Source organism: Sus scrofa, chromosome 14 (genome assembly GCF_000003025.6).
Source record: "Sus scrofa isolate TJ Tabasco breed Duroc chromosome 14, Sscrofa11.1, whole genome shotgun sequence".
Lineage (NCBI taxonomy): Eukaryota > Metazoa > Chordata > Mammalia > Artiodactyla > Suidae > Sus > Sus scrofa.
Genome location: NC_010456.5, coordinates 60,125,310 through 60,148,616, shown reverse-complemented (window position 1 = coordinate 60,148,616; position 23,307 = coordinate 60,125,310). Strand labels below are relative to the sequence as shown.

General features: G+C 49.3%; 1 protein-coding gene across 3 annotated transcripts in view; it reads left to right on the top strand.

Moving 5' to 3' along the window:
• GALNT2 (polypeptide N-acetylgalactosaminyltransferase 2) overlaps positions 7,238–23,307 on the top strand; it is a 180,125-nt gene continuing 164,055 nt past the window's right edge. Inside the window, exon 1 of one of the 3 annotated variants that reach the window (XM_001927774.6) lies at positions 7,238–7,546. In XM_001927774.6, the coding sequence (XP_001927809.4) occupies positions 7,421–7,546 (126 nt within the window). In that variant the 5' untranslated portion in view covers positions 7,238–7,420. Of the gene's footprint in view, positions 7,547–8,338; positions 8,405–23,307 lie in introns of those variants that run through there. The other 2 variants (XM_021073538.1, XM_013983228.2) reach the window with 2 other exon arrangements.

Below are 23,307 nucleotides of genomic sequence, written 5' to 3'. Positions count from 1 at the left end.
CTTTTAAAATCTCCCACCCCCTCCTTTTAAAAACTCTTCCTTACCTTCTATTACAACAAGATGTTTTAGGCTTATCTAGTACTTTTAGACCCCAGTCATGAATCAATTGCTGCTCCCAGGAAACCTTCTTTTAGTGGAGAATGGTATTTAGAAACCAAAATCTGGTTGCAAGAAGTGCTCATTGCTGCCAGGGTATCATTGCTCTGGGCACTTTCAGAGGACAGATCTAGGAAATGTGTACATATGTGTAGATGGTATATGTAGAAATATTTGTTTATATGTGGACATATAAATGAGCATAAATATGTATATTTAGGTATATGGTATAAAATAATGAGTTCATACTGCTCTAATTCCAAATCTTCTCCAAGATATCTTCCTTGCCTTCTCTCATTTCATATTGTATCTCCCTTTTTCCATAATGAAAATCCTAGGTCCCTAAAACAATGTATTTTCATATTTGCTTAAATGTGCAATATGCATACAACAGTTTAATTGTGACACCCATAACACTATGAAATAAAAAAATTTTAGAAGAGTTCAAAAATTGTTAGCAATTCTTCTGTTCTCTAGGTTGAGGGTATATAGCCAAAGTACTTTGTTTAAAAGTTTGGCATATTAATCCTTTTATCCCCTTTCAGTCTGGCTATGTTACCCACTTGCAGTATAGCTGGGTTCATGTATTTCTGTTTGGATTCAATTTTTTTTTTTTTTTTTTTTTTTAGGGCCACACATGGAAGTTCCTACCTAGGGATTGAATTGCAGCTGCAGCTTCCAGCCTACTCCACAGCCACAGCAATGCAGGATCCAAGCCACATCTTCAACCTATATCATAGCTCACAGCAACACTGGATCCTTAACCCACCGAGCAAGGCCAGGGATTGAATCTGCACCCTCATGGATGCTAGTCAGGTTCGCTAACTGCTGAGCCATGACGGGAACTCTGCATTTCATATTTAATAACATATCCTGTAAATCACTCCATATCTCTTCACAGAAGTCTTCCTATTCCTTTGTAGAGCCCTGCCAAAAGTGTGTCTTATCAAGCTTTCACATTTTTGTCAGTTTATTGCGGGGTCAGGGGAGGGGGGATAAATAGTATTTCTCTTGTTTTAGCTCGCAACTCTTTTATGAGTAATTTCAACATCTTTTCATGTATTTACAGACTCATTTTTACTGTGAATTGCCTGTCTATGTGTTTTGCCCATCCCAATGTTTTAAGTTTTTATATATTAGGGATATTATCCTACCCCTTTATCTATCATATATGTGGGTAAAATTTCTTCCAGTTTGTCATGGTTTTTTTTTTTTTATTGTGGCAAAATATACATAAAATTTACCATTTTTATTTTATTTCTTTTCTTTTTATCCTAGGGCTGCACTTGTGGCATATGGAGGTTCCCAGGCTAGGGGTCCAATGGGAACTACAGCTGCCAGCCTACACCACAGCCACAGCAACGCAGGATCTGAGCCACGTCTGCGACCCACACCACAGCTCATGGCAATGCTGGACCCTTAACCCACTGAGCAAGGCCAGGGATCCAACCTGCTTCTGACTAGGAACCATGAGGTTGCGGGTTAGATCCTTAACCACTGAGCCACAATGGGAACTCCTGGATCACTTTAAAATGTACAGTTGAGGGATATTAAGCATTTCACATTGTTCTGCCCCACTATCCATTTCCAGAACTTAGTCTTCTTCCTAACATGCAACTCTGATTCCCCCTCTCCCAGCCTCTGGCCACCAGCCATCTACTTTCTGTCTCTGTGAATTGACTCCTCTAGGGACCTCATATTAGTGGACTCATAGTATCCGTCTTTTTGTGCCTGGCTTACTTCACTTAGTATCATGGTGTAGCTTATGTCAGAATTTCCTTTCCTTTTTTTTTTTTTTTTTTTCGTCTTTTGTCTTTTTTAGGGCCGTACTCATGGCATATGAGGTTCCCAGGCTAGAGGTCTAATCGGAGCTCTTGCTGCTGGCCTATGCCATAGCCACAGCAACACCAGATCCAAGCTGTGTCTGCGACCTACACCACAGTCATTGCAACACTGGACCCTTAACCCAATGAGTGAAGCCAGGGATCGAACCTGAAACGGATGGTTCCTAGTCAGATCCGTTTCCACTGCGCCACGACGGGAACTCCAGAGTTTCCTTTCTTTTTAAGGCCAAATAATGTTCCATTTCATATCACATTTTGTTCATCCATTCATTTGTTGATGGACACTAGGTTGCTTCCATGTCTTCGCTACTGTGAATAATGGTGCCATAAACATGCGAGCACATATTCATGTCCTTTTGAGTCCTTGCTTTCACTTCTTTTAGGTACATACCCAGAAGTGGAATTTCTGGATCATATGGTAATTCTAGGTTTACCTTTTAAAGGAACAGCTATACAGTTTTCCACCGAAGCTGTACCATTTTGTACTCACATCAGCAACACACAAAGGATCCAATTTCTCCACATCCTCTTTGATATGTTATATTCTAGTTTGTTTTTAAATAATAGCTATACTAATGGGTTCAAAGTGATACCTCATTGTGGGGTTTGTTTGTTTTAGGTTTTTTTTTCCATAATCACTGCTGGAGATAGATTTCAATTTGCTTCATGGATGTTGGTAGTTGTCATGAGGTCTATTTTATCCTTGCAGTTTCTTTCTTTCTTTTTTTTTTCAGGCTTATTAATTTCACCTTTATTTATTTATATTTACTTATTTATTTTTAGGGCCACACCCACAGCATATGGAAGTTCCCAAGCTAAGGGTTGAATCCGAGCTAGAGCTTCTGGCCTTCACCATGGCCACAGCAATGCCAGATCCAAGCCACGTCTGTGACCTATACACAGCTCATGGCAACATCTGATTCTTAACCCACTGAGCAGGGCCAGGGATGGAACCTACCTCCTCAAGGATACTAGTCAGGTTCATTACCCCTGAGCCACAACAGGAACTCCAATTGTACCTTTTTAAAAATTATAGTTGATTTACAATATTGTGCCAGTTCCTGCTGTGAATCCTTGCGGTTTCTTTGTCCTTACACTTCCCCACGTCACAACCAGCTTTTCTTATGAATTCAGACCTGCTATCACACAGAGTGGAGGTGAAGTTTTGACCATAAACCATTTTTCTTCACCTCATTCGACACTCTTTGGCCTGTTCTACTTCGTCGGATATCAGGACCATAGCTTCTGACCTTTTAGAGCTGGGTTTTCCTTTATGACCAACTTTGAAAATCTTTTTAAATTAAAAAAAAATTTTTTTATGGCCACACCTGTGGCATGTGGAAATTCCTGGGCTAGGGGTATAATCAGAGCTGCAACTGCCAGCCTATGCCACAGCCCCAGCAACACTGGATCAGAGCTGCATGTACAACCTACACCGCAACTTGCAGCAACACCAGATCCTTAACCCCCTGAGTGAGTCCAGGGATCGAACCTGCATCCTCATGGATACTAGAAGAGTTCTTAACCTGCTGAGCCACAACTCAAACTCCTGAAAATCTTTTAACAGGCAGATTAAGCGGATTTGTAAATTGATATACTGACATGGCTTGGTTTCCACTCTGTCCTATTAATTTCTGCTGTAATTACTGCATATATTATGGCATACCTGTTGTGTTTCTTTCACTATTTGGTGTGTATTCTTTGCTATTTAAAATTTTCTTTTAGGCTTTGGAATAGGGTTTCCAATATTTTGGAATGCATATATATATAATTTCTATGCAGTTAAGCTTTTAAAGTTTTATTTGTGTCTTGTTTAGTAACTTCACAAGTTTTTTTTTTGGCTGCACTCATGGCATGTGGAAGTTCCTGGGCTGGTGACTGACCCACATTACAGCAGTTATAATGTCAGATCCTTAACCCACTGAACCACCAGGGAGCTCCTGGGATGTTTATATTTTGCTTTGGTGGTTATTACACACACACACACACACACACACACACACACACAGTCACATCTGTATCATGTGGAAGTTCCCAGACCAGAGATTGAATCTGAGTTACAGCTGTAACCTGAGCCACAGCTGCAGCAATGCTGGATCCTTCCATTACCCAGTGTGCTAGGCAGTGGATAGAACCTGCACCTCCACAGCAACTCCAGCTGTTGCAGTTGGATTCTTTACCCACTGCACCACAGTAGGAACTTCAAGTTATTATATTTTTATATTAGCTTAATTATTTTTTTCCTTAACCAATTTGTCATCTGTTCGATTTTGTAGGGTATCACTTGACTACCATCTATTACCTATTTAGCAGTCAGTTATATGACTGTTTCCCCTTTGCTCTCTCACTTCAGTTGTTTTTAATCACACCTCTTCTACTATATTAAAAAGTGTAATGGGTACAATCTAATCTTCTATAATTAAATACCCAAATGCTCTCCAGTCTTCATTTGGTGGTTTCCTCAGTTCCCTCTTATTTGGGGAAGCTCATTCTCCAGGAAAGGCACATATGCTTCCCAAATTTTTGCATTCATTTCTCATTCGTCATAGCCTCGATCCTGGAAGGCTGGACACAAAAATCCTTGGCTGGTACTTTCTTCCCTTGAGTGTCTTGTAAATACTGCTCCATTGTTGCCTTGCTTTGTGTGTTGCCAACCTAAATTTTTATCTTTACAAGTAGTTGGATCTTTTTGACTCTACAATCTAGTAGTTTTACTTAGATATGTTTTAGAGTTGATTATTCCCCTCCAAAAGTGTTTTCCAGGGTACATGGAAAGTACTTTTGATGTATAATTTTTTTTTATTTTCTGGGATTATAGTTTTTTCTCCAGATTTATTGAGATATGACTGACGTATAGCACTGTGCACAGCAGAATTGACGTTCATATACTGTGAAAGGAGCATCACAATGTTTTTGTTTAGTTAGTATCCATCAACTTATTTAGAGACAAAAAGGAAAGAAAAAAAATGTTTTTTCCTTGTGATGAGAACTCATTAAGACATACTCTTGTTAACAACGTTCAAACATACACACTGCAAAAATACACACCACAGTCATCATGCTGTACATTACACCTGGGATGCTGGTGTGAATATTAATTTCGTTCACTGTTCAGTGTTTCTACTTTAGTGACTCCAGTGACATGCATTTTGCTTCTTTCCTGGCTTTCATTTCAATCACCTTAGCTGTGAAAGTTTTTTTTTACTTCTTTATCTTATTTTCAATTTCTTGGTTATTTTCTTGCCATTTCTGGGGGTCCTTTTGCATATTTGTATTTGATATATTCTTCCTTGGCATCTTATAATTTTTCTGTTTGTTTCCAGGATAGCTTTGTCTTTATTTTCAATTTCTTTCCTGAATGTGAGCAACTCTTGCTGTACTTCTTCCCAAATTTTGTCTGAGTTTTTGAATTTTGATTCTGATTATGTGTGTCTGTGTATATCCCAACACATGATTTTTTTGTTCAGCTTAAGAGTTTGACACACGCTGTTAAATTTTTCCTCTCTTTTGTGGTTATATTGTCAGAGGAGTTTTCATCAGCAGAAATATTATGGTTCATCTTCTCTTCAGAAGGAATGTGATTAATTTTTTTCTTTTTGTGGTCATTTTGTTTGCAGTTATTCTGATGTTTTAGTGCTAGGAGGCATTGTGACACAGGTTCACAGTTCTAGAATGTTCTCTCCTCCCTGTACATTGAAGCCCAGTTCTTAAGAGAGAATCACAGTTGATGGAGGGATTGGTCGTCTTTTATTTCTACAGGATCTTTTTTTTTGTCTTTTTTGTCTCTTTAGGGCCGCACCTGTGGCATATGGAGGTTCCCAGGCTAGGGGATCCAATCCAATGCCAGCCTACTCCAGAGCCACAGCAATGCAGGATCCGAGCTGCATCTGTGACCTATACCACAGCTCACAGCAACGCTGGATCCTTAACCCACTGAGTGAGGCCACGAATTGAATCCGCCACCTCATGGTTCCTAGTTGGATTTGTTTCCACTGTGCCACGATGGGAATTCCTTTTTCTGCGGGATCTTTAATCGTCCTTTTTTACGTCCTTCTTTCTCTTTGCCGCCAGACCTCCAAAGGCTATTGCCCTGTTTCTGTTTACTGGACCGTTCCCAGAAGCAAGGCTTCTTCAAGGCTGCTACCTCCTGTCCTATTGTCTTTCAAACCTCTTCCCCTTTTCGGTCAAGTACCCAACCTGTGTTCAGTGTTTGGTTCTTGGTGTTGGACTTGCTCTTCACAGGATTTAAGCCTGGGTTTCCCTTGAGTCCTTGACAACAGTGGAGGGAACTCTGTTGGAATTTGCTGTCTTTTTTTTTCTCTCCTACTTAAGAAGTAATTTTAAGTTCGGTTCATGGCATTCACTCTCCTAGTGGTGCTAAAGGCTTGTTTGTTTATTTGTCTTTGTGTTTGTTGAGGATGTGAGTAGTTTCAGATTCAGGCAGCTGCTGCTTTATCCCCCAGACTGGGCAGCTCCCTGATCCTTTTTAAAATATCAAGTGCTAAGTAACATTTCTTTCTTTCCACAAAACACTGAAAACTTTGCTCTTAAAGGGCATCATCAAGGTTACACAGATTCTATTACAAGACAGATTTGTCTTGCGTCTTTAAAGCTGTTTCCTGTGCTGCCTCTTTTCTCTTAAGACAGCAACCAATCCCAAAGAAAAGCTTTTAAAAATACATATTGCCTTCTTTCTTCCTCATTTCGTGTTTACTTAAAGGCAAAAAAGGAAACCTTGCTATTAACCGCTCTGTTCATCCCTGGAAAAATGTTCCCTTGAGAATCACCTCTCGGTTTCTACCCCTAGGCCCCCACCTCTGCCTAAATAAATAAATGGACACCTGGGGATCAGGGATGTTTTGCTGCAAGATTAGTAAGAAAACTGCAGCGAGCAGCCGCCCAGTCTGGTTCAGGAAGGGGGTTTGCACCAAAAAAATTCAGGTCGTCGGCCTGTAAGAGCGAGCCTGCCGGGGTCTGCGGTGACCCAGAGGTGGTCCTCTCCGCGGCGGAGCGAGGCGGCGGCGACCTGCGGTCCCTTGTGCGGGTGCATGTGTGTGTGCGCACGTGTGCGCGCGCCCCCCGGGGCCCAAGCAGCCACCTGTCACTCACGGGGGTGGAGGGGAGCGGCGGGGCGGGCGCCGCGGAGGCCCTCCCCGCAGGGCCGGCGTGCCGCCGCCATGGAGACGCGTTAATACCCTCCTCAGCCCGCGCCGGGCCCCGCAGCGGCAGCCGATTGGCCGCCCTTTGCTCCCTGACCCCCTCGCCGCCTCCGCGGCCGCCGCTTCCTGCTCGGGCGCCGCGCGGCGCTCCCGGCCGGGGCGGAGCTCGGGCGCTGGGCGCGCGCTGCCTTCGCCGCCAGCCGCGCCGGAGGAGGAGCCGCCGCGCCCTTCCCCTTCCTCCGCTCCTCCCCGGCCCGCGCCCGCCGCGGCCCCAGGCAGCACTCGCGAGCAGCGGCCGCGGCCGGCGGCCGAGTCGGGAGGATGCGGCGGCGCTCGCGGATGCTGCTCTGCTTCGCCTTCCTGTGGGTGCTGGGCATCGCCTACTACATGTACTCGGGGGGCGGCTCCGCACTGGCCGCGGGCGCCAGCGGCGGCGCCGGCAGGAAGGTGAGTGGGGCACCCGTCCGCGGCCCGGCCCCCGGAATCCCTGGCGCCCACGCGCACCCGGCCCCGCCGCGGACCCCCCAGTCGTTCGGATGTGCGGCGGAGCACCAAGGGAGCCCTCAGTCCCTTCTGCCCTTCTATGCGCGGATCTCCGCCCGGGCCACTCGCCCCCGCACCGGGCCTCCCAGCCAAGTCCCCAGGGCCGTGCGCCCCGGCCCCTCTGCGCTCGCCTGGCTCGGGAGAGGGCGACCCGGCTCAGCTCCCGGAGCTGGGGCCGCTGTCGCCTTCCTTTGGCTCCCCAGCCTCTCTCTGCTCCGCGTAATTTAAGTTGAGTCTCGTCCGGCCGCGGGGAGCCCCATCCCCTGTGGTGGGAAGTTCAGGGGCGGGGGTGCTACCCCAGACACAAAAGGGGGTGGGAGGAGGGGGGAGAGGCGGCTCCCGTTCCGACATGTCACGTACCTTAGGAGAGAGGAGTGCAAGTTTCTTTTCAGCCCTTTGATACTAGCCTCTACAAACCCCCTCCCCCTTACCCCGTCCCCACGCCTTCCCTCTTGTCGCCGCGAGGCGGGGGCAGTTCTGTCTCTGCCCGGTACCTCGGGGGGCGGGGGCGCAGCCAGCCCCGCGCGCCGGACGGAACGGACTGCCCGGCGGTGCAGGCGGAGGGCCTCCTCTCCCCTGCGCCCCGGGGGAGGCCGGCCGCCGCCATCCCCACGCGTCCCCTCGCGGCTCCTGCTCGCAGCCCAGTTCGGTCGGCCCTCCGGCGCGGCCCCGGCGCCTGCCTTTCCCGGCCGACGCCTGCGTTCTGCGGCGATGGTCCCTCCGTCGCTGTGTGTGTTCCGGGCAGGCTCCAAGGGCCGAGGGGTAAGTCTGTGGGGACCGAGCGAGCCACCTGGACGGCTGGGCGCCTTCGGGAGGAAGTGGAGCGCCCCGGACGCCCGGACTCTGGGATCCTGCTCAGAGAGCGCGGCTCCGGGCTGTGCACAGGCCGCCTGTGTTGTTTGGTGGCTCCTAGGCTTTAAAAGCAGCTCCCACACCGTGTAACCCCTATACTGTGACACTTAGTGTCACCGCAAACCCAGGAAATTCTGAGTTAATGGAGATGGACCATGGATTGGGCTGGAACGAGGGAATGGTATCAGGAACAAGCCACACAGGGGTAACTGGAAGAAAAGATTTAGTCCTAAAGTCAGGCCATGAATGTCAGCGCTGAGGTTTGGCTGCTTCAGAGGTTTCCTTCCTGGCTTCCTTCCTTCTTTCATTCTCAGCTGAAGAATGTCTTAGATGGAGATAGGTGTATTACTTAATTATTGGTAAATTTCATAGGCTTGCCTTATAAAGAGGGGAAGAAATGAGAAGTCTTTGCATGTACGGAATTGGCCTCGCTTACTTCTGAGCTGACATGTACTCTCAGCCCCGTTTTCCCCTGTTTGAGTCCAGGGGACTGTTCATGTACACGACGTCTCCATTCAATGAATAGTAAAGAGCACTGCCCCCCCAAGGAAGCAGTGCAGCCCTTTGAAAGCCATGGTCCTGTTAAGCTGGAATTATTTTAATAGCTTTGCTGCCCAGGACCATGTAGCTTGGTGTGCTGGTGAACCTGGCAAAGCTTCCTGCCTTTCATGTGAAAGAAACCCACACACATAAGCCTTACTTAGCAATTCCCTTCACTTGTTTAGCCATTCTTGGTAGCACGTGTGATTAGAAACAGCACGAGGGTATCATGAGGGTCTGGAGACGTTGCCTTCTGCCTGGTGGGCTGCAGCAGGTGGATGGTTTTTGAGGGTTCTTCCATTTGATCCTTAGTTTAAAAAAGAAAAAGAATTCAGGACCTCCTTGTGTCCTGGTGGCGACAGGAGGGTACAGAGATTTAGAATGAAGTGTAGAAAATGAACAGTTATACATGGATTGGTGGCAGGATTCTTTTCTGTCCATGAACCATAGCATTTAATCCTAGCCCTTGGAATGTTGTGATGTGTCACTTGAGGAAGGGAGTGTGAATGCAATAGCTTTTGAAGTTGGAGTGGACCCTGGGAGTTCCTGTTGTGGCTCGGTGGGTTAAGAACCCAACGTAGTGTCTGTGAGGATGTGGGTTCTATCCCTGACCTCGCTTAGTGGGTTAAGGATCTGTTGCCATGAACTGTGGTGTAGTCGCAAATGTGGCTTGGGTCCCGCGTTGCTGTGGCTGTGGCATATAGGCGGGCAGCTGCAGCTCCAGTTCGACGGACCCGTAGGCTCGGAATTTCCATATGCCTTGGGTGTGGCCCTAAAAAGAAAAGAAAATAAAGTAAGTGCCCTGAGACTGTCTTTGGAGGGGTGACCAGAGCACACTGTCTTGAATTTGCTGATCTAGAGTGTAAAACTGCGGTCTTTCTTCTTGGGTTGTTTCCATGGATTCAGACACTGGAAATCTAGTCTCTTCAAATTTAGTTCATCCTCGTGATAAAAGGAAATATATAGATTTTTCTAGCTTGTAAAGTATGGGCATAAAAAGATAATGTGGTATGTGTGTAAAGGCAGAATTTAAACACTAGCTATAGTTTTTTAGATGTAAGTGGACTTAGCAGTTCTTCTCTTTCATGCCTTTCAAGTCAAGGCTCTAACTCCATATTTAGCCAATTGCTCTTGGCCCTGACATTTTTCACAGGCACCAGGCTTCTGTATTAGGCTTTGGGGGGTTGTCTGTCAGGAGCCCGACTAGAGTTTCTGCTGTTTCAGCACCCAGCCAGGCTTGTCACTGTGTGCCCTGCCTGTGAAATAACTCCTCTCAGTACTGTTGTTCTCCATTGGGTGAAACCTAGAAAGCCAGCTCACTTCACATTGCAGGTTTAATAAACTAAATGGGAGCAGGTGCTGAAAACCAACCCAGGCATCACTACACTGCCTGGGACTCAGTGCTGAAGTTCAGGGTGTATGGTCAATCATTTTATGCATAATATTGTTTAAAATTGGATTTTTATCTGCATTTGTATAGGCCTTCCCTGCCCCATATTTTGCTCCTTTCCCTTAAATTGGTGATTTGCACTTCAAGAATGCCTTTCCTTTGAGCATCTTAAATGCTTTAAAATTTTAATCATGTTCAGTCTCCCCAGAGCCTGGGTATGTTGGCAGTGGATGGAGCCACAGAGAGAGGAAGGGATTTCATCTGAAATGAACCTGTCTCTGGGTAAAGTGTGGCTCTTTAGGTTGAGGAGGGAAGGGTTTTTCCAGTGTGTGAAGAATGCCCACTCCTGAGGGTGAGTGTGTCAAGCCCAGGACCCCTTGTCCTTGTACCCACCCCCTTAGGAGGCAGGGGGAGTGTTCCTGAAGGGTGCAGCCAGGGGCCTGGGCTCCAGTCACTCTTCCCCTGCTCCCCTTCCTGATTGAGTGGGTGTTGGTGCCACAGCCCCTGTTCTGGGGTCCAAGCTCTCTCCCCTATGAGAACCCAGGGGAGGCATTGTGGGGGAGCCTCTTGAAGTGGTGAGGGACCTCACTTGGCTGGGGCAGTGCCTGTGTGTAGGGAATGTTAGGGTGTGGGGTTGGAGGAGGAGTCTGGGACTTGATCAAGGGCTTTGAAAGCCAAGCTGGGTTTTTGGTTCTTCCTTTGGTCCCAGGGAGCCATGAATGTTCTTGAGCTGATGGTGAACACTTTAAGAAGAATGGCAGGAATTGTTTAAAGGCATGAAGACTAGCTTTCTACCCCTTTTAAAAGGCTGAGTGACCTTTGCTAATCTATTGAACCTCTCTGGCCCTCAGTTTCCTCATCTTTATAGGGGGGATAGTTTTTGTAGCCAAAGACTAAGTGCTGTTAGTAGTAGGTGTTGGCAAATAGATGGTGTCGGGGGTGGGAGGAACGAAGCCTACATTCCTTCTTGGAAGTATAATGAACTAGGACTCTTTTTACTTCTTTTTTTTTTTTTTTTGTCTTTTTAGGGCCGCACCTGTGGCATATCGGGGTTCCCAGGCTAGGGGTTTAATCGGAGCTGTTGCCGCCAGCCTATGCCAGAGCCACAGCAACACCAGATCTGAGCCGGGTCTCCGGCCTACACCACGGCTCACGGCAATGCTGGATCCTTATCCCACTGAGCGAGGACAGGGATCGAACCTGCAACCTCATGGTTCCTAGTCGGCTTTGTTAACCACGGGAACTCCTGAACTAGGACTCTTTAACTGTTCTCTTCTGATCTCCGGACATTTTTTTTTTTTTTTTAAATCCCTCTTCCATTCCTCCTGGACTGGTTTGGGTGGTGCCCTTGGGCTGGCACCATAGCTTTTATTAAAGGACTTTTATTTTTTTCCGTTATAGCTGGTTTACAGTGTTCTGTCCATTTTCTACTCTACAGCGAGGTGACCCAGTCACACATACAGTTATATATTCCTCTTTCTCACATTATCATGCTCCATCATAAGTGACTGGATATAGTTTCCAAGGCTATACAGCAGGATACCATTGCTTAGGCACCATGGCTTTTGGGGAAGTGGTCCAGACATCATGCCAGCTCTCTTGTCCCCAACTGTGGTGTCAGAGCAGGGTTTCCGTTGGTGGGCAGCCAATGGGAAAGTGGGGGCAGGGCACACCTTTCTTTGGTGGACGTGTCCTTAAGTGGGGTTCCTGTGGCGAGGGTAGGCCCCCCCAAGGCTCAGGACACCCCTCTCGTCCTTCCTCTGCAGCCTGGCTCCTCCTGATGGGATGGGAGGCTCACATGACCCACATGTGCATGGTGTGGGCTGAACACAGGCTGCCATGCCCCATCTTCAGGAGTTAGGAAGGAGGACCCAGGTCATACTGGCCACCTAGAGTCAGCTAAAGAAGTCCACTTGAAAGGAGAGTTTGAAGTTGACGTCAGGAGCGCATTGATGTTGGTGGGGCACTGTATAGCCAGAGAATCTGACACGTGAAGCTCTTCTTTAAAGAAAGTGTCACTGTTCCTGAGTGGAGCCATGCTGGCCCCGTGCTCACACATGATGGATACAGGCTGGAGGATGCGGCAGACATCCTGGGCTCTTCCCCCAGGCTCTGGTGAAAATGGGAGAAAGAGCCTGCCTGCCTGGGCTCTGTCAGACTTCAGGGTGGGGCCGGAGGACCCAGGGGGCTGTGTGTTGCGTGGAGGCTTCAGGCCCCCTGGGGTCTTCCCTCCCTACCTCCTGGTGCTCAGAAGAGGGAGGGTCTCCTGTTTGGATCGGAGGAGTAGGTATTTGAGAGGAGGTCAGAAAACCAGTGGGGGCCGGGAGGAGGGAGACATGCATATGTATGTACACTCATATGCAGTATATTTACATGTGTGTGTGATTGCTGCCGTCTTTGTTTCTGAGATCTTGGGGGAGGTTGCAGTGCCGAGCTGCCTAATTTCCAGCGAATCCAGCAGCAGTTGGCCTAGTGGACAGAGGTGACGGTGCAGAGGCCTCCTGGGCAAAGACCAGGCACTCGCAGGACCGAGACGCTCTGGCTGAGATCCCGGGAAGGAGGCAAGGTGTTCCTGGGAGAAACCTGTGACGTCTCTGGGCCTGCCCAGCACAAACCGTGGGATGGGAAAATGGCCAAAGCTGGCCAAGCCCATGCTCCCTTTTTGTTCTTCACTTTTTCCCTTGCGAGCCCCGTTCTGAAAGCTCTGCTTGTGGGGATGGTGCTGAAACACACAAGGCGGGCACAGGTCCAGATGGAAACACCCCGCAGGTTCCAACAGTGAGACCCCTCCATATGGGCATTAAGTAAATGCCGTCCCTCAAGACCCCCAGCCCCCAGCTGCTCTGCTCTTCCCTGGGGACCCCAGGCCCTGGTTATCCCCATTGCAGGGTCCCTGGCCCCAGCTAGCCTCCATGACCAGCCACAGTGGTCCTTGGATGTGCTGAGCGTCCCTCCTGTGAATGTCATTTGGATCAAGGCAAGTCTGTCTGGTCTCAGGCCTGTGACCTGAAAGGTGGCTTTCCCCTCGAGGAAGTCTGTTTCCTGTTGCTGTTGGGGAGCCTCCTTCCACGGCAGTGGTCTAGACCCTGGCCTCCCGCTGCCTGGCTGCAAGGTTTCTTGGGGAGACCTTCTGGCCACCCCCCACAGACCTCCTGGGTGGGGGCCGGGACAGACCGGGCCTGGAGAGGAGCATCCTCCACTGGGAGTTACACTCAGAGCTTCAGTGTGAGCCTCCAGTGGACACCCACCCTCACAGTAGGACTTGAACTTGTCTTCTTAATTGGTGTGCGGATTCTCTGACCTTTGGCCATGTGCTTGACCTTAAGGATGAGCCCCAGATGTGGACGTGCTAGTAATTGTCTGCCGGACTCTCTTTTGAGTCCGGAGAACCTCCTTGACCTTTCTCCTTCCCCACTGGCTACTGCGCGAGCCAGGTCTTTCCCTGGGGGCACTCTCTCTGGGTCGCTTGCCCCAGGCCCCAGACTGGGAGGGTCTGGGTTCCTGCTGGCCTCTGTATTCTGCAGGGCAGGCTGAGACACTTGGGTTTCTGCTTTTAGTCCTGCTTATAGGCCCGGGAAACGTGTGGTTTTATACGGATCAGGTTTCTCAGCATGCTGGAATGTGAACGGTGGTGATTCATCATGGCTGGATTTGAAAAAACCAAAACCAGTTGCATAGAATCTCACTCCCTGCCTTACACTGAAATAGCTTTCCTCGGCTCTAGGGGTTCTCTGCCCCTTGCTCTTATGGGGGCTGCCTGACACAGGGAAGTGGGCTGGTCACTCATGGCTTGGGCTGCCCCCTGGCCCCTCCTGCTGGCCACCTGGCCCTGCCTGGTGACTCTTTGGAGGAGGAATGGCCAGGACGACTGGGGACAGAGCTTCAGAATTCCCAGAGTGCAAACTAGGACCAGCTTTTGGCAGGGATGAGGGTGCTTGGGGGTCAGTGATCACTCTAGCTCAGGGCCTTTCAACTTTACCATTTCGAGCTGGGTAAGCTTTGTCGTATGGGGCTGCCCTGTGCACTGTAGGACGTCTAGCAGCTCCCTCTGGATGCTAGTGATACTGCTCACTCACTGTAGGTGTGACCACTGACTGTGCCTGCAGGCTTTGTCAAGCATACCCTGCAGTGCAGAATGGCCCTCACTTAAGAACCCCTGCTGGGGAGTTTTGGTCATGGCTTAGTGGTAACGAACCTAAGACCCATGAGGATGCAGGTTCGATCCCTGGCCTCGCTTAGTGGGTTAAGGATCCAGCATTGTGATGAGCTGTGGTGTAGGTGGCAGATGTGGCTTGGGTCCTGCGGTTCTGCGTTGCTGTGGTGTGGTGTAGGCGAGCGGCTACAGCTCTGCTTTGACCCCTAGCCTGCAAACTTATATATGCTGCGGGTGCAGCCCTAAAAAGACCAAAAAAAAAAAAGAAAAAAAAAGAACCCCTGCCCAAGTCAGTGTTAACCTTTTTCTCTTCCTGCTGTCTTCAGGAGCAGGACTGTCTCTCTGTGTGGTCTGGGGTGTATCCCTCTGAAAGAGTTTCAGCTTAATCAGCACTTATACCATGAGTCCCCACTGTGTGCCAGGCACAGTCCTGACACTTCACAGATATTGACTCACTGACTCCTCATCAGTCTTCTTATTCTTCCCATTTTACGCATGAAGCACAGAAAGGTTCAGTCGCTTTCCCAAGGTGGCAGAGCCAGTGGCTGGCACACAATGGTGGCCTCCCCTAGGCCTGCTGGGGGTGGGGCATGGCTTGCTTTTGCTTCCCTGACTTCTCACCTGCCTCCTGTGCGTGTGCAGTGCCCATGCCCTGAGCACGGCGGGATGTTCTGAAAGGCACCCTGGAGCAGATGCGCCCACAGTAAAGCTCTGCTGTGGGGTTGGTCCATCTTGCTTCTTTCTCCGTTTTTACCATTTGCTCTGTGAAACGTCTCCCGCGTTCTTGTCCTCAGGTCTCTGCCTGTCCTGAAGCCTCAGCTGCCCGCTGGCAGGAGCAGATGTAGAAACAGGCCCGTGTCCCTTTCATCCTTTCTTTCACTGAGAATTTCCTGAGCACCTGCTGGGTGCCAGGCACTGCTTGGGTGGGGATATAGCAGTGACGAGAACAGAGACCATCTCGGCATGTGAGAGCCTTCATTCTGGGGGGAGCAAGACTGAGCAGAATAGGTGCTGAATGACAGGATGTGAGGAGGATTGGGTGCTGGGGGAAGAAGGGGCAGTGGGAAAGGGTCAGGAGCTGGGCGAGGGTTGGGTGAATTGGAGGTCCAGGGGGCTCTATGTGGAGGTGCAATTTGAGCAGGCTTCAGCTGAGACCCAGGCAGGAGAGCCCCTGGTTAGAGGCAGCCTCTTTGGTGATCTCCATTCCTTGGTGTCTTTTGCTAAATAAATGAGCCAGTTTTCTTCCCTGGAGACTGTGACTCTGGTCTGTCAGTGGAGGCATTTCCTCCATCCTCCAGGACAATGTTGGGTCTCCGGTTCTTTTTCTGCACCATGTCTTTGGTAAGGTGTGTTCTCATCCTGGTTAATGTGGAATGCACACTCCCAGGCTGCCCTCTCCCGCCTTGGCCCCAGGCCTAATTCAGGAGCCCACAGGTTCATTTGCTGTGTGACTTCGTAGAATGTGCTGGTAGAACAGTCTCATGGTGTGACTTCTGAGCTGATCTCTTTAGGGCCCGTGGGGCTGCGGTGGGGGGGGGGGTTCCATTCCCATCCACCATCAAGCACACTGTTATTACATCACTTCTTTGCAGAGTGCTTTCTGCACACGTTACCGTTGAATGGGGAGTTCCGCTGGTCCCTGTGCACCTGTTTCTGCACAGGGTTCCCCCCTCCCCGGAAGTCATCTCTTCTGGCTGCTCGGGGTGGTGAGGCTTGTGATTTCTCATCTGCAGGAAGCTGGAACTGGCTTGGTCCAGTTGGAGAGGTTGTTCTTGGCTGTTTTGAAGCGCTGTGATCTTTGATATTTGTGGGAAATAAAATGGGACATGTGACTTGTTGCCCTCAGCGCCTTTAGGAGCGGGGTGGTGGGGAATTGCAGGTGCTCCCAGTTCTTGTCAGCTCCGTTTGGCATTTGTGAGAGTGATCAGAGGCCTTGTTGGGGGCATGTCCCATGCCTCCAGCATGTTTCTGGACAAGAAACCAGAACATGTGTGTGGCTGCAGAGAAAAGGTCATTTTAATGGCCTCACACTTGGGAGCATCCATCGAGCCTTCTTCATCTCTGCTTCAGGGACCAGTGCAGGAAGGGAGAGCTTCTCTCCAGAAAGTGGATACACTTCAAAGGAGTCACCCTGTGAGCTGATGCAAAGTAAAAGCCTGTGTGTCAGTGACGCCCGTTAATAGGCACTGACTCTTGCGTGGGGAGAAGTGTCTGACCATCTTGGATGGTGAGTGGGCTGGCCCTGCCTGGGAGGCCTCTGAGTCATTGCTCTGCGCCTGGTCCTTCCTGCCTCAAGGGCTTCCCCATCGACCTAGATTGTGAGCCTTTGCTCTGTGACCTTTGAAACTTGCCTGCATCTTCCCTTTCCACCTCCCACTCTTGCCCCCCCACCGTCCCACCTCATCCTTCTGTGCAGTAAGTGACCCGTCGAATTTTCGATGATCGCTGATGTCCCCCCCCGTGTCCAGAATATACCCTTGTCCATCTTTTCCATCGAATCTAAGATGCCATTATTCGTAGCACCATTATTTTATGTACCACTAGGAAAGAAAAAACACTGTCCGTTGAACTGTGACACAGTGGTTTCTTATCAGTGAACATTTTTATTTTCTACTTATTTAAAGAGCTCCTCTCGACTTAATTAGACATCGATTTTTCCATTTATCACTCCTGTGCATAGATAAAAAGGAAAGTGAACGTGAAATACATTAGGCAAGGTGTGTCTTAAAATTTTTCAGTGTCTCCTTTTTCCTCAGAGATGTTAGCTCCCATTTTCCTGGGACAGAGTTGTCCGTCCTCAGTGCCACCAAGACCTCTGGCGGGTGTGGTCTTCCCAAACACCCAGAGAGCCTTGGTTCCAGGCTCTCACCAGCGCTTGGCCAACTTGGACCTTCCTGGGAATTTTGCCTCACTCCTCATTCACCGTCCACTTCCATCCCACTTAATGTCATGTCTGGGGCTACTAGTGCTTCGGCGTTGCTCCTGGAATTTTCTTCCAAGGCATCGACGTGCATCCCACAGACCCCGCTGCACATGTGTTTTGTGTTTGGGCGGGTGCTGATAACGATGCATCACGGCCCGTACCTGGCCACAGCTGCCTAAGGGGTCACTCATTGTGAGATGCACCCCAATTTCATGTCAGACTGTGGGGAGAGAGTGCCCCTTAGACTCTGTGAGTTTTAGGGTCTGTCTTTTCCTCATGTGTGATCTCAGCTCCAGGCCCCCGGTTGCCTTGTCACAATGTGTACATCTGCATCTGTTCCCTCCCAGGTCTCGGAATCCATGGAAACGGCAGTGCTTCCTGCTTTTTAGTTATGAGAGATGAGCAGCTGATGAGCATGAACCTGTTCCGAAAGATTTTGGAGCGTTTTCTAGTGCAGGTTACCCCGTTGAGGGCTGGGGTCTACAGTGAACACAGGGCTCTGTCACCCTTTAAGGAGCTCACAGTCTCTGGCCAAACCAACTAGAGAAAGTCCTAAAAAAAGAACAGTTGGGGCAAGTCGAGTAGGTATTGGGTAGGAGATGAATTTAAGGCATTATTATTAATATTTTTTAGCGGTGTAATGGCCTTGGGATTCTGTTTTTTGAAAAGCTTGATCTTTTGTGGATGTAAACTAAAGTATTTGTGGATGCAGTGATACCACGCCCATGGGAAGATTAGAGGGAATCGGATTGGCTGAGTGTCTTCTTGAATGACTGATGGGCACCTGGGGCTCATCATACTATTTTATTTTTGCCTACTTAGAAAATTTTATTTAAAAAAATTGAAAATTTTATAAACATATATAGCTTAAATTAGCAAGCCAGCAGAAAAACTAGTATTTTTTAAAAAGCAAATTTTTTTTTGAGTGAAGGAAATGCTTTTTATCTTGATTTTGGTGGTGGTTATGTGACTGTATTCATTCAAAACTCACTGAACAGTACACTTTAAATGGGTGAATTTTAACTGTACATAAATTATACCTGAATTAAAAAAAATAAAAAGCAAATTCAAGGCTTGTGATAAGGTCAATGAAAATTTTCTGCTTCCAGTTTCCAACGTGTGTGTGTGTGTGAGTGTGAGAGAGAGAGTGGGGGTGTGGGGGTGTGCTGGGGTGGAGGCAGGGGGTCCCCCTGCACAGCCAGTCAGTGCTCGGACACTAGCTGGGTGTCCTGTAGTCTGACACTGTCCATCCAGAAATACCATCGGGTCCCCCAGGTTAAGGGCTCAATCCCAAGATTTCCCCGTCCCCTTCAGAGGCCAATTGCAAGCCCAGGTTGTCACCTGTACTTCTGACCAACAGGTTGTAAGTCACAGGTTCCCAAGACTCCCTCCTTGGGTTTGATTTACTAGACTAGCTCACAGAACTCAGAAAATCAGTTTATTTACTAGATCACTGCCTTCTTGCAGAGAATATTCAAGGACACAAGATGAAGAGACACACAGCGGTGTGGGGTCCCGAGCAGAGGAACCTCTGAACTTGTCCTGTTGGGTTTTGGGGGGCATTGTTACAGGTGTGAGCAATTGAGTCATGGGCCATCGGTGATTAAACTCAACTTCCAGCCCCTTTCTCCTCCCAGGAAGTCAGGGGGGCTGAAAGTTCTACCCCTTTCGTCGCTGTGGGTTCCCCTGGCAACCAGCCCCCACCCCCATAGACACTCCCCAAAGCCACCTCACTGACAGAAATCCCACAGTGGTGCAAAGGGGCTTGCTGCGAATAACAGGACACCCGGTTCCCCTTTACGGCTCAGAAGCAATTTCAGGAACTGAGGACCACTGACCGAGGAGAACAGAAGATGCCCCCACTGTTCTTCTTGCTCAGGGACTTCCAGGGGTTTGGGGAGCTGTGAGCCAGAAACAGGGACAAAGACCAGATGAATATGAGAAATAAGTTTGGGTCATCTGAATGACCAACTACATACTTAGCAATCACAGTACCCCATAAAAATGGACACCAGCCTTGTGTCTTCTGTAATTTAGGGAGAATCAGCGATGATTCTAAAAGGATACTTCAGAGGTTGCCTGAGATGCTGAATTATCCCTTGAATCACCAGGGAAATATTCTTACATTGGGTACGTTTCTTCTCTAGGAATTACCTAAATTCTTTGGAAATTGCTGCTTCTTGGGAAACTTTTGGGGGCAGAATAGTGGTTTAGGCGGTTTGTGAGATCACCTACTTCTAACCAGGGCCCCAGATGCCCTCGATCAGCAGAGTTGGATGTTTATTGTGTTGGCGACACTGCCCCCGCCCACTTGGCAGGCACCAGGAGGGCACATGCCTGTGTGTCCTCCTCCTGCCAGCTCTTGTTTGAGGGCAGTTTTTAAAATTTTTTTTGCTTTTTTTTTTTTTTGCCTTTTTTTTAGGGCCACACCCATGGCATATGGACGTTCCCAGGCTGGTGGTCAAATCCAAGTTACAGCCGCCGGTCTACACCACAGCCACAGCCATGAGGGATCTGAGCTGTGTCTGTGACCTACACCACAGATCAGTGGTAATATGATCCTTAACTGAGTGAGACCAGGGATCGAACCCATATCTTTAGGGATCCTAGTCGGGTTCATTAACTGCTGAGGCACGAAGGGAACTACTCGAGGGGAGCTTTGCTCACAGGCCTGCATGATCTGTTCTGAGCTCTGTGGGAGACCTTTTATAAATATATATCACTCCTTTTTGTTTCTGCAACAGGATATTATTGCGAAAGCCTCGTATTTTACATGGTGTTTATAAATGAGAGATTTTTGACAAATATATGACGCTGCATGTTTTCTGGAAGGTGTAATTCCTGATGCTTCAAATTGACATCAGTGCCGCCGTGGAGACGCCTGAAGCGCTTTGGCGCCGCTGCTCATCCATCGTCCCCCTCTGGCTTGCCTGGCCTTCCTCCTGCTCGCCTGCCTGCAGTGCCCGCTGGACCACCAAGGTGGTTAACTTGCCCACTCGTCCTGCAGCAGGCCTGGGGCTGGAATGGAAATGTTCCCCAAACTACCTAAGCCCCAGCTTTGGAGGAAGTCGGCTGTGGCTGTTCTGGTCTTGGAACTGCAGCTCCTGAATCATCAACAAGTTACAGATGATGAAGCAGGTTTCTGACGCAGAGCTGCAACTTCAGCCTGGAAGGTGCTGATTACCTGGGCTGGTGATCATTTCCTTAACCTTGCTATTGCAAACTGCTGGGGTAGAGGAGCCAGCTGGAGCTGTTCTTGGGTGGTCTGAGCTCGAGGCCTGAGGCTGGGTGGGCCTGAGGCTGAGGGGCGGGTCTGAGGTTAGGCGGCCTGAGAGGGCCTTAGCTTGGCCTTCCAGGCCTCTTGAAAGGGCTCACGGAGGCAGGTGGGGCCCCTCAGGGGACCTCCCCATGCAGAGGGCTGCTGAGGCTTGTCCCCCGGCTGTACTTGGTGACTATCAGGCCCCAAGCCAGTCTGCATCAAGAAGACGAGAGTTGGTTCTCTTGTTTTCAAAAGAAAAGGAATGTAGGTAAAATATCCCACCTGGGGGTGGGGGTGGGGGTGGGGGGGTGGTAAATCTGACTTGGCATCAAGTGTGTGTGCTTTCAGAGATTTTAGTTGAAAGAGTTTTTCTCCCTCACCAGTGGGGAGTGCAAGGTGGTGTCCTGCCTCAGAGGGGTTTCCTGGTTTCTGAGGACCTGCATCAGAGGTGTTTGAAAGCAAAGCTCTGCTGGTTGTGGTCTGCTGGTCATTAGTGAATGAGGTTCCTGCAGGCAGGGGGAGGCTGCCTTGTTCGGGGTCCTGGCTGCCTGCAGGGCTGAGCCTGACTTCTCCAGCCATGTTGGGGGTGAGGGGGTTGGTGGGCTGCCAGGCTGCAGCACACCCACGTTGGGCCTTTGGAAACCATCCGGCCTGCCCCTGGCTCTGGCTGTGGGGTCTGCTTGGTGATGGTGCTGTGAAGTTCTTGGCTGGATGGCTGGCTCGGGGCAATCAAGCCAAAGGGGCCACCGCCTGTGTTTGAATTCTGGCTTCTACAGTTGGCCCTGTAAACTCAGACCAGTTACTTAACCCTCTGTGCCTTGATCTCCTCGTGTTGTTCAGTGAGGAGGTGATTGGAGCGGGTCCTGGTACCCAGTCCCACGTGGGGATGTGAAGTCTCTGGTGTTGGAGGAGATGGGCTGGCATCTGGCTGGCTGGGCCGTCCTGGTTAGTGTTCACCAGCTGGGACTCTTGTGCCCACTGGGCCAGCTGCCCTCTGCTGTGTTTAAGCCATGAGCCTCCTCAGGAAGCATCTCTCCCTCTGGGGGCCTTGCCTGGAGCCCTGGCCCTGGAAGGAGGGTCAGGACAAAAGATGTCTGCAGCCCTTGCCCCTCGGGGCGAGAACACCAAGTCTGGGTGGGGTGGTGGCTGAGTGCCATGTGGACCCTGGATCAGCCTCCTCATCCCCAGACACCATTTCCCAATTTTACTCCTTAGTCTCTTGTCTTTGAAAAGTACACTGGGATGTGGTGTGTGTGTGTGTGTTTTTTTTTTTTTTTTTTTTTTTTTTTTTTTTGTTTTTTTGGGCTGTACCGCGGCTTATGGAGGTTCCCAGGCTAGGGGTCTAATCGGAGCTGTAGCCACTGGCCTACACCACAGCTCACAGCAACGCCGGATCCTTAACCACTGAGCGAGGCCAGGGATCGAACCCGCAACCTCATGGTGCCTAGTCGGGTTCGTTAACCACTGGGCCATGACGGGAACTCCCTGGAATGTGGTTTTTAACTACATGACTGTATCGTTAATTTTTCAACTCTGATTGGCAGTTGGTTTTGCAATATCTTGAGCTTGATAATAATCTAGATACAGCATGTTATTTGAAAACTTTTCCACAAGGTTTTAATTAGTAAACATTCTTTTAGCTTCATTAGTCCGGTGTCTGACTTGCTTTTGAAACTGTAGGTGAGTGACAAATGGAAGGCAAATTAGTCATTGTGGCAGCGCAGCAGCAAAGCACCCTGTGAGGGCTGCAAACTGGTTCCGTCAGCACAGTATTCACATGGTTTCTCTGATGCCTCTAATTAAGATAATGTAGAACTAGCCCGCAGATTAATAGATGTCCTGTGTGATGATTTCAGAAAGAATAATCCACATGAAAAACCCAGATGTTTGGTTATGATAATCCAAGGAGCTTGGCTGTGACATCAGACCCAAATTCAAATCCTGTCTTACTGCCTGTCACCCTTTGGGTCTTTGTCTCAGAAGGGAGTTAATGGGGAGTTCCTACTGTGGGGCAGTGGGTTAAGGATCTGACTGCAGCAGCTTAGGTCCCTGTGGAGGTATGGGTTTGGTCCTTGGCCTGATGCAGTGGGTTAAGGATCTAGCTTTGCTGCAGGTGTGGTGTAGGTCACAGCTGTGGCTCCAATTCAGTCCCTGGCCAGGAACTTTCATATGCCTCAGGTGTGGCGAAAAAAAGGAAAGGAAAAAAAAGAAGGGGGTTGGTGGAAATGGGTAAGATGATGGGAGGATGCTGGTGCAGTTTAGTTGGGGGGGAATCTTTCCCAAAGATGCTCCTGGGGCTCCTCTGTTGGGATGGGGGGCTTGCTGGGAGCAGATACCCAGCTGGGGGGCACCTCCATGGTGTGAATACTTGGCAGAGACGTAAATTGGGGTGGATTGCTGGGAGGATGCTCTGCCGCTCTCTCTTGGGCCTGGGGAGTTGCTGCAGACCTGGGACGCGCCCTATTTTGGTTTAAGCGAATCTGTGCTGAGTGGTGCTGGAGCTATCACATTTGGGTTCCATTTTAAGAGAGATACTGTAATTGGCCCG